We start from the raw sequence: 12,038 nt of genomic DNA, 5'->3' as shown, positions 1-12,038 counted from the left end.
GTAAGTATGTACACAGGGTTCTCTGTAGCTCTATCCTAGGCAAGGGATTATGGTCAATCAAGTGTGGTTAAGCTCTAATCCCTATTTAAAAAGGTTCCCAAATTGAAACTCTATCCTCCCTCACAGAGCCTCGGACAAAGCTTGCATTGAGCGGAGTGGTTTGCGGGTCCCCATAGGCCATGCCACATAGGAAAAATAAATGTGTATTTTGAAAATGTGATTTTCCGTGGAAAACATGTGTGAAGGAGTCGCCACTAACCTTTTGAAGTGTGGTTAGAACACTTGATTGCTACCCCGTTAGGGGTAGAATCGGTCCGCCTCACCAGAATCAGGCTCGAGAGTACGGTTACACGAGGGGAAGGTATTAGCACCCCCTACGTGCCCATTCTTACGAACGGTACCATATTAACAAAAAATTATCCCTAAAATAAACTTGATAAACCTTTCAAAACTACTCCCTTTCAAAAATCAAAAGAATGAAAATACCTCATAGGTATTCCCTCATAACTGAGGCAATCCAATACTCTGAAGAGTCAATGCCCTGGGTTGCAATCATCGGGAAGGAAAATTGAAAATAGGATACAAAATACGCTTCTGGGGGGTTTGAAACCTATAGGTTTTTCTAAATAGGAAAAATACTATTTCAGGAGGTTTTTGAAATTTGTTTAGGATTGAAATGATTTTCTGTGCCTAAAAAGATATTTTTGTGATTTTTCCTAAGTGTAAAAATGATTTTTGTGATTTTTCCTGAACTTTCAAAATAACACAAATAAAATCAGTTGAAATCAAAATGTGAAAATATTTTTGGGATTTTTAAAAATTTTATGATTTTTATGAATTTTCTAGATATAATAATAGTATACAAGCAAAATGGAGAAAACTGGGGTGAACTGGTTTGGGAATGGTGAACCGGTCAAACGTTGATCGGTTTGGGGGAAAACCAGTTTAAGGTCTTGGTCGAGACCATTGATTTTTCGGGGTTTTCCAATGTTCTTCCGAATACAACAAAATTTGAGGCAACAACCATGAAAGTCATAGTTTTAAAGATATGACTTTAAAAAGTATTTTTGAAAATTTTGAATGTAAGGAAACAAATCTAACCATTGCAAAACACGTTGGAAACTTTCTTGGATTTTCTTCTAAAATTTCAAATGTAAACAAGTTTCAAAGCCTTAAAAATTTTTGAATTTTTTTGAGAATTTTTCTGAACTTTTGTGTCTTTTATGAAAAATTTTATTATGTTTTTTTTTTTTTTTTTGGGATTAAAAGGAAGTTATTTAAAATAAAAATCGATATAAAATCAAATAAACCGGCAGAGGCCGGTTCGGGAAAGGGGGCGGAGATGTAACATAGGAAGAGAAATTCCATTAGTTTTACCTCTTGTCTTCCTCTCCTCCGGTCTTCCTTTCCTGTATGCGAATCTGCAGGGGTTAGTCTACAGCGTCTTCCCGAGGGTGGTTCATGAGTTCTAACTCGAGGCACTACGGAGCACTTTCTTCAAATAGGGTGACCTGACCCGATAGGAAACAGGATTGGTTGTCCACTTGATCTTCTAAGAGAATGAAACGTAATCTCACTCCTTATCTACAAAGAAAAAATAATAATAATAAAACTTCACAAACTCACAATATAAGACTTCAATATTCGAAATCTTCTCCTACCAAAACAAAAAACCTCCTCCTCCTTGTGCTTAGAATGAGAAGACTATTAATAGACTTAGTTTGGCGCAAGCATGGGAAAGAAGACATAGGGGAGTAATTATGTGGGAAACAAAGCATGTGGTGAAAAAATGATTGAGGGAATATAGCATGGGATGAGTGATAAAGAGGGGGAACAAAGCATGTGGTGAGTGATAATGGAAGGAATATAGCATGGGATGAAATGATAAAGAAGGGAACAAAACATGGGGTGAGTGATGATGGGGGAACAAAGCACGGGGTGACGAATGATGAAGGGAATATAGTATGGGATGAATGATAAAGAGGGGAACAAAACATGTGGTGCGTGATGATGAAAGGAATATAGCATGGGATGAAATGATAAGGAGGGGAACAAAGCATGTGGCGAGTGATGATGGGGGGAACAAAGCATGCTTGCATTTGACAAATTAGATAAATAATAATAATAATAATAATAATAATAATAATAATAATAATAATAATAATAATAATAATAATAATAATAATACAAGGGTCTTTGAAGTTGTACGGAGCCCAACGGAGATGTGTGGGGCCCATGCACCATGTGGGGTCCACGAGTAGCATGGGATAGACGAGCCGTGTGAGGGTTATGGGAACCCGAGCCAGCATGCACCTGATGTAGGAATCCGAGCTAGCGTACCAAAAGTGGTAATGTGCACCGGATGTAGAATCCGAGCTAGTGTACCAGGAGATGTGGGGCCCACCAACCATGTGGGGTCCATGAGCCTTGTGAGGTTTATGGGAACCTGAGCCAGCATGCACTGGATGTAGGAATCTGAGCTAGCGTACCAAAAGTGGTAACGTGCACCGGATGTAGGAATCTGAGTTAGCGTTCTAAAAGGGTAACGTGCACCGGATGTAGGAATCCGAGCTAGCGTACCAAAAGGGATAACGTGCACCAGATGTAGGAATCTGAGCTAGCATACCAAAAGGGGTAACTTGTACCGGATGTAGGAATCCGAGCTAACATACCAAAAGGAGTAACGTGTACCAAATGTACGAATCCGAGCTAGCGTACCAGGAGATGTGGGGCCCAGAAACCATGTGGGGTCCACAAGCCATGTGGGACCTACAAGGATATGTGAGATCTACAAGCAGTGTGGTGGTCCACAAGAAGCGTGGGACTTACAAATATATGTAGGGTCCACAAGCAGTGTGGGACCTACAAAGATGTGTAGGCTCCACAAGCAGTGTGGGACATACAAAGATGTGTGGGGTCCACAAACAGTGTGAGAAGGTTTAACATGAGGTCTCCTCGGAAATGTCAGGTTAAAATTGGGGTGTCTACATAATATATAGAGGGACAGAGGAATTGGAGAAGGGAGACTGATTAGGACTGATGATTTCTTATTGGAGTGTGGGAGATTGATTAGGAACTCTCTTATCTAATAATTTTTAGTTTGTTAAACGCTATTTACTAGGTTAATTTTATTAGTTAGTAACATTCAAGTATTTTCTTCCTACTTTAATTTTGAAAAATGCCTCTCAAATATTTATTTTTTTTCCTTATCGTTTGGTATGGAAGAATGAAATGTAATAATATGAAATTGGTCTTTATAATTTTAGATAAAATCCAGTAAAACACTTGAGTTTTTAAAAAATGACACTTTACTCCCTGTATCTTCAAGAACTACCAAACAAAATTTTGAGTTTTAGTTTTACTGATAGGGAAAACTTTCCACTAGTTGACCATTAGTCAATTATTATGTATATGTGGAAAAAATATAACTTAAGTCATAATAAAATGGTGTTTTAAAATGACACGTGTTCAATAAATTAAATTGAAAAAATTGATCAGCATAATATCTTAAAAATTAATTATGTAATTGAAAGACTTAATTGATTCTCAAATTAATTAGTCTATCTGGTTGAATCACTCTTAAGCAACCAATTGACATCACCATAACAGAAAATAAATTCAATACTATTTTGAAAATTATATATATATATATATATGAAAAAATAAAATTATTAAAAAATTATGAAAATACATTGTAATTATATTACTACAAAATATTTGTTAGATGTAATTAACATTCATAGAAATTTATTGCCTAAACATATTATAAAATAAATAAAACATAATTCAATATGTTTAAATTCAACTAACGACAATGCATAGTGTTAAAGAAAAGGAGATAAACTAAAATTTCAAAATTAATTCTTTATAAATTAATTTTACTAATATAGTAAACTTTCTACTAGTTGACCGTTAGTCAATTATTATGTATATGTCGAAAAAATATAATTTTAGTCATAATAAAATGGTGTTTTAGAATGACACGTGTTCAATAAATTAAAATGAAAAAATTGTTCAGCATAATATCTTAAAAATTAATTATGTAATTGAAAGACCTTATTGATTCTCAAATTAATTAGTCTATCTGGTTTAATCACTTTTGAACAACCAATTGACATCAGCATAACAAAAAATAACTTCATTACTATTTGGAAATTATAATATATATATATATATATATATGAAAAAATAAAACTATTAAAAAATTATAAAAATACATAGTAATTATATTACTAGAAAATATGTTTTAGATGTAATTTATTTTCATAGAAATTTAATGTCTATACATATTATAAAATAAGTAAAACATAATTCATTATATTTAAATTCAAGTAACTTGTCACGCACAGTGTTAAAAAAGAAGATAAACTAAATTTTCAAAATTAATTCTTTATAAATTAAAATTATGCGATGTTAGATTTTCTATGTGTAAAACATGAATACTAAATGGATAAAGAAAACTCAAATTTATGTTAATTGGTAGACCATTGTTCAAGACAATTTATTGAGTTTTCCTAATTTTATTCAAGTTGTTCTAGACTTTAATCAAGCAGATAATCATGCTGAATATACTTACAAAATCCCATGTTTTAAATATGATATTCAACGGAACTCATAAAAGCCAAGCAACAATTCCACGAACTGTGTGATCCGAGCTAATTTTGTATTATATTTTATTTTTAAAAAATTTATTTAACAATATAATTTTCATAAAATGCACATAGAAAATATTTTGTAATAATAGAATTATTTAAGTTTTTCTCAATTATTAAAATTATTTATTCAATTTTCATTATTTTAATTTTTTAAAATAATAATTTAATTATTTTTCCATGCTTATATCATCCTCCGCGGGGATCTCTTCTTTGTAGGCACCTTCAGAGTCTTCTGCCGGATCATCGTCGTAAACATCCCCCGCTGCTTCAGCATCTTCATCATCAACCTCCGCGGGGATCTCTTCTTCGTGGGCACCTTTAGGGACCCCCGCCGGATCACCGTCGCAAACACGATTGACGGTGGATGATCAACTAGTTCTCTATCCATCTCTTGACATTGCTAGGTAGGTAGGTAGGGTGTGCATGGATATTAATTCATAGGGGTTGTGCAAGCATATAATATATAGAGGGAGAGAGGAATTGGTGAAGCGAGACTGATTAGGACTCACGATTTCTTATTGGAGTGTGAGAGATTGATTAGGAACTCTATTATCTAATAATTTGTAGTTTATTAGTCGCTATTTTCTTAGTTAATTTTATTAGTTAGTTACATTCAAGTATTTTTTCTTCCTACTTTAATTTTGAAAAAAGCCTCTCAAATATTTATTTTTTTTCCTTATCGTTTGTGCGAAAGAATGAAATGAAATAATATGAAATTGGTTTTTATAATTTTAGATAAAATCCAGTAAAACCCTTGAGTTTTTAAAAAATTACACTTTACTCCCGGTATCTTCAGGAACTACCAAACAACCTTATGAGTTTTAATTTTACTAATAGCGTAAACGTTCCCCTAGTTGACCGTTAGTCAATTATTATATATATGTCGACAAAATATAATTTTAGTCATAATAAAATGGTGTTTTAAAATGGCACGTGTTCAATAAATTAAAATGAAAAAATTGATCACATTAATATCTTAAATATTAATTATGCAATTGAAAGACCTAATTGATTCTCAAATTAATTACCCTCTCTGATTGAATCACTTTTGAACAACCAATTGACATCAGCATAACAATAAATAAGATCATTACAATTTGGAAAATTATAATATATGATAAAATAAAATTATTAAAAAATTATAAAAATACATAGTAATTATATTACTATGAAATATTTGTTAGATCTAATTAAATTTCATAGAAATTAAATGTCTAAACATATTATAAAATAAATAAAACGTAATTCAATATTTTTAAATTCAAGTAACTTGTCACTCATAGTGTTAAAAAAAGGAAGATAAACTAAAATTTTAAAATTAATTCTTTATAAATTAAAATTATGCGATGTTAGTTTTTCTATGTGTAAAACATGAATACTAAATGGATAAAGAAAACTCAAATTTATGTTAATTGGTAGACCATTGCTCAAGACAATTTATTGAGTTTTCCCGATTTTATTCAAGTTGTTCTAGCATTTAATCAAGCAAGTAATGATGTTGAATACACTTACAAAATCCCATGTTATTAAATATGATATTCAACCATACTCATAAAAGCCAAGCAACAATTCCACGAACTGTCTTATCTGAGCTAATTTTATATTATATTTTATTTTTTAAAGATATATTTAATAATATCATTTTCATAAAATGTACATAGAAAATATTTTGTAACAATAGAATTATTTAAGTTTTTCTAAATTATTAAAATTATTTATTCAATTTTCATAATTTTAATTTTTTAAATAATAATTTAATTATATTTCCATGCTTATATCGGCCTCCGCGGGAATCTCTTCTTCGTAGGCACCTTCAGGGTCCTCTGCCGGATCACCGTCGTAAACATCTACCGCTGCTTCGGCATCTTCATCATCAACCTCTGCGGGGATCTCTTCTTCATGGACACCTTAAGGGCCCTTCGCCAGATCAACGTCGCAAACATGATCGACGGTGGATGATCAACTAGTTCTCTATCGATCTCTTGACGTAGCAAGGTAGTTAGGTAGGGTGTGAATGGATATTAATTCATAGAGGGTTGTGCACGCATATAATATATAGAGGGAGAGAGGAATTAGTGAAGGGAGACTGATTAGGACTCATGATTTCTTAATGGAGTGTGGGATATTGAGTAGGAACTCTATTATCTAATAATTTTTAGTTTGTTAGTCGCTATTTTCGTGGTTAATTTTATTAGTTCGTTACATTCAAATATTTTCTTCCTACTTTAATTTTGAAAATTCCCTCCCAAATATTTTTTTTTTTCCTTATCATTTTGGTATGCAAGAATGAAATGAAATAATATAAAATTGGTTTTTATAATTTTAGATAAAATCTAGAAAACCTTTGAGTCTTTAAAAAAATGACGATTTACTCTCTGTATCTTAAAGAACTACCAAACAACCTTTTGAGTTTTTATTTTACTAATAGAGTAAACTTTCCACTAGTTGGCCATTAGTCAATTATTATGTATATGTTGAAAAAATATAATTTTAGTCATAATAAAAGGGTGTTTTAAAAAGACACATGTTCAATAAATTAAATTGAAAAAATTGATTAGCATAATATCTTAAAAATTAATTATGTAATTGAATGACCTAATTGAATCTCAAATTAATTAGTCTATCCGGTTCAATCACTTTTGAACAACCAATTGACATCAGCATAACAAAAAAAAGTTCATTACTATTTTGAAAATCTTAATATATATATATGAAAAAATAAATTTATTAAAAAATTATAAAAATACATAGTAATTATATTACTACAAAATATTTGTTACGTGTAATTAAATTTCATAGAAATTAAATGTCTAAACATATTATAAAATAAATAAAATGTAATTCAATATTTTTAAATTCAAGTAACTTGTCACGCATAGTGTTAAAAAAAAGAAGATAAACTAAAATTTCAAAATTAATTCTTTATAAATTAAAATTATGCGATGTTAGTTTTTCTATTTGTAAAACATGAGGACTAAATGGATAAAGAAAACTCAAATTTCTGTTAATTGGTAGACCATTGTTCAAGACAATTTATTGAGTTTTCCTAATTTTATTCGAGCTGTTATTAAATATGATATTCAACCATACTCATAAAAGCCAAGCAACAATTCCACGAACTGTCTTATCCGAGCTAATTTTATATTATATTTTATTTTTTAAAGATATATTTAAAAATATAATTTTCATAAAATGTAAATAGAAAATATTTTGTAATAATAGAATTATTTAAGTTTTTTCTAAATTATTAAAATTATTTTTTCAATCTTCATATTTTTTTAAAAATAATAATTTAATTATATTTCCATGCTTATATCAGCTTCCGCGGGGATCTCTTCTTCGTAAGCACTTCAGCGTCCTCTGCCAGATCACCGTCGTAAACATCCGCTGCTGTTTTAGCATCTTTATCTTCAACCTCCGCGGGGATCTCTTCTTCGTGGGCACCTTTAGGGACCCCCACTGGATCACCGTCACAAACACGATCGACGGTGGATGATCAACTAGTTCTCTATCAATCTCTTGACATTGCTAGGTAGGTAGGTAGTGTGTCATGGATATTAATTCATAGGGGTTATGTACGCATATAATATATAGAGGGAGAGAGGAATTGGTGAAGCAAGACTCACGATTTCTTATTGGAGTGTGGGAGATTGATTAGGAACTTTCTTATCTAATAATTTGTAGTTTGTTATTCGCTATTTTCTTGGTTAATTTTATTAGTTAGTTACATTCAAGTATTTTTTCTTCCTACTTTAATTTTGAAAAAAGCCTCTCAAATATTTATTTTTTTTCCTTATTGTTTGTGCGAAAGAATGAAATGAAATAATATGAAATTGGTTTTTATAATTTTAGATAAAATCTGGTAAAACCCTTGAGTTTTTAAAAAATTACACTTTACTCCCGGTATCTTCAGGAACTACCAAACAACCTTCTGAGTTTTAATTTTACTAATAGCGTAAACGTTCCCCTAGTTGATTGTTAGTCAATTATTATATATATGTCGACAAAATATAATTTTAGTCATAATAAAATGGTGTTTTAAAATGGCACATGTTCAATAAATTAAAATGAAAAAATTGATCACATTAATATCTTAAAAATTAATTATGCAATTGAAAGACCTAATTGATTCTCAAATTAATTACCCTATCTGATTGAATCACTTTTGAACAACCAATTGACATCAGCATAACAATAAATAAGTTCATTACAATTTGGAAAATTATAATATATGATAAAATAAAATTATTAAAAAATTATAAAAATACATAGTAATTATATTACTACGAAATATTTGTTAGATCTAATTAAATTTCATAGAAATTAAATGTCTAAACATATTATAAAATAAATAAAACGTAATTCAATATTTTTAAATTCAAGTAACTTGTCACGCATAGTGTTAAAAAAAGGAAGATAAACTAAAATTTCAAAATTAATTCTTTATAAATTAAAATTATGCGTTGTTAGTTTTTCTATGCGTAAAACATGAATACTAAATGGATAAAGAAAACTCAAATTTATGTTAATTGGTAGACCATTGTTCAAGACAATTTATTGAGTTTTCCTAATTTTATTCAAGTTGTTCTAGCATTTAATCAAGCTGATAACCATGCTGAATACTTTTACAAAATCCCATGTTTTTAAATATGATATTCAACTGAACTCATAAAAGCCAAGCAACAATTCCACGAACTGTGTGATCCGAGCTAATTTTATACTATATTTTATTTTTTAAAGATATATTTAATAATATAACTTTCATAAAATGTACATAAAAAATATTTTGTAATAATAGAATTATTTAAGTTTTTCTAAATTATTAAAATTATTTATTCAATTTTCATAATTTTAATTTTTTTAAATAATAATTTAATTATATTTCCATGCTTATATCAGCCTCCGCGGGGATCTCTTCTTCGTAGGCACGTTCAGGGTCCTCTGTCGGATCACCATCGCAAACACGATCGATGGTGGATGATCAACTAGTTCTCTATCGATCTCTTGACGTAGCAAGGTAGTTAGGTAGGGTGTGCATGCATATTAATTCATAGGAGGTTGTGCACGCATATAATATATAGACGGAGAGAGGAATTAATGAAGGGAGACTGATTAGGACTCACGATTTCTTATTGGAGTGTGGAAGATTGAGTAGGAACTCTATTTTCGAATAATTTTTAGTTTGTTAGTCGCTATTTTCTTGGTTAATTTTATTAGTTAGTTACATTCAAGTATTTTCTTCCTACTTAAATTTTGAAAATTCCCTCTCAAATATTTATTTTTTTTCCTTATCATTTTGGTATGGAAGAATGAAATGAAATAATATGAAATTGGTTTTTATAATTTTAGATAAAATCTAGAAAACCTTTGAGTTTTTAAAAAATGATGATTTATTCTCTATATCTTAAAGAACTGCCAAACAACCTTTTGAGTTTTTATTTTACTAATAAAGTAAACTTTCCACTAGTTGACTGTTAGTCAATTATTATGTATATGTCGAAAAAAATATAATTTTAGTCATAGTAAAATGGTGTTTTAAAATGACATGTGTTTAATAAATTAAAATGAAAAAATTGATCACCATAATATCTTAAAAATTAATTATGTAATTGAAAGACCTAATTGATTCTCAAATTAATTAGTCTATCTAGTTGAATCACTTTTGAACAACCAATTGACATCAGCACAACAAAAAATAAGTTCATTACAATTTGGAAAATTATAATATATATATATTATTAAAAAAATTATAAAAATACATAGTAATTATATTACTACAAAATATTTGTTACATGTAATTAACTTTCATAGAAATTTAATGTCTAAAAATATTATAAAATAAATAAAATATAATTAATATTTTTAAATTCAAGTAACTAGTCACGCATAGTGTTAAAAAAAGTAGATAAACTAAAATTTCAAATTTAATTCTTTATAAATTAAAATTATGCGATGTTAGGTTTTCTATGCGTAAAATATGAATACTAAATGGATAAAGAAAACTCAAATTTATGTTAATTGGTAGACCATTGTTCAAGACAATGTATTGAGTTTTCTTAATTTTATTCAAGTTGTTCTAGCATTTAATCAAGCTGATAATCATGCTGAATACACTTACAAAATCCCATGTTTTTAAATACGATATTCAACCAAACTCATAAAAGCCAAGCAACAATTCCACGAACTGTGTGATCCGAGCTAATTTTATAATATATTTTATTTTTGAAAGTTATATTTAATAATATAATCTTCATAAAATGTACATAGGAAATATTTTGTAATAATAGAATTATTTAAGTTTTTCTAAATTATTAAAATTACTTATTCAATTTTCAAAATTTTAATTTTTTAAAATAATAATTTAATTATTTTTCCATGCTTATATCAACCTCCACGGGGATCTCTTCTTTGTATGCACCTTCTGGGTCCTCTGCCGGATCACCGTGGTAAGCATCCGCCGCTGCTTCAGCATCGTTATCTTCAACCTCCATGGGGATCTCTTCTTCGTGGGCACCTTTAGGGACCCCCACCAGATTACCTTCTCAAACACGATCTACGGTGGACGATCAACTAGTTCTCTATCTATCTCTTGACATTGCTAGGTAGGTAGGTAGGGTGTGCATGGATATTAATTCATAGGGGTTGTGCACGCATATATTATATAGAGGGAGAGAGGAATTGGTGAAGCGAGACTGATTTGGGCTCACGATTTCTTATTGGAGTGTGGGAGACTGATATGGAACTCTCTTATCTAATAATTTGTAGTTTGTTAGTCGCTATTTTCTGGGTTAATTTTATTAGTTAGTTACATTCAAGTATTTTCTTCCTACTTTAATTTTGAAAAATACCTCTCAAATATTTATTTTTTTTCCTTATTGTTTGGTACGGAAGAATGAAATGAAATAATATGAAATTGGTTTTTATAATTTTAGATAAAATCCAGTAAAACCCTTGAGTTTTTAAAAAATGACACTTTACTCCCCTGTATCTTCAAGAACTACCAAACAACCTTTTGAATTTTAATTTTACTAATACCGTAACTTTCCCCTAGTTGACCGTTACTCAATTATTATGTGTATGTCAAAAAACTATAATTTTTGTCATAATAAAATGGTGTTTTAAAATGACACGTGTTCAATAAATTAAATTGAAAAAATTGATCACATTAATATCTTAAAAATTAATTATGTAATTGAAAGACCTAATTGATTCTCAAACTAATTAGTGTATCTTGTTGAATCACATTTTTGAACAACCAATTGACATCAGCATAACAAAAAATAAGTTCATTACTATTTTGAAAATTTTAATATATATATATATATGAAAAAAAATTATTAAAAAATTATAAAAATACATTGTAATTATATTACTACAAAATAT

At 29.4% G+C, this 12,038-nt stretch overlaps 1 protein-coding gene across 1 annotated transcript; it reads right to left on the bottom strand.

Annotated features, from left to right (window-relative positions):
• Nucleotides 1-4,822: 4,822 nt before the first annotated feature.
• LOC131156103 (uncharacterized) lies at nt 4,823-11,146 on the bottom strand. Its single transcript, XM_058109550.1, has 3 exons — nt 11,074-11,146; nt 6,467-6,562; nt 4,823-4,971 (listed from the first exon to the last, which is right to left on the bottom strand). Exons 1-3 carry the CDS (start codon nt 11,144-11,146, stop codon nt 4,823-4,825), a joined length of 318 nt encoding a protein of 105 aa, XP_057965533.1.
• Nucleotides 11,147-12,038: the final 892 nt, after the last annotated feature.

Source organism: Malania oleifera, chromosome 5, assembly GCF_029873635.1.
Source record: "Malania oleifera isolate guangnan ecotype guangnan chromosome 5, ASM2987363v1, whole genome shotgun sequence".
NCBI classification, from domain to species: Eukaryota; Viridiplantae; Streptophyta; class Magnoliopsida; order Santalales; family Ximeniaceae; genus Malania; species Malania oleifera.
This window is presented reverse-complemented; position numbering and strand designations above follow the sequence as displayed.

What these genes read in the sequence shown, in the direction of transcription:
- LOC131156103 (XM_058109550.1), bottom strand. Translation starts at nt 11,146, where the DNA reads ATGGAGGTTGAAGATAACGATGCTGAAGCAGCGGCGGATGCTTACCAC. An exon ending in TCCGGCAGAGGACCCAGAAG is followed by an intron (nt 6,563 to 11,073) that starts GTGCATACAAAG and finishes AGGGCCCTTAAG; the next exon opens with GTGTCCATGAAGAAGAGATC. An exon ending in TCCGGCAGAGGACCCTGAAG is followed by an intron (nt 4,972 to 6,466) that starts GTGCCTACGAAG and finishes GGGTCCCTAAAG; the next exon opens with GTGCCCACGAAGAAGAGATC.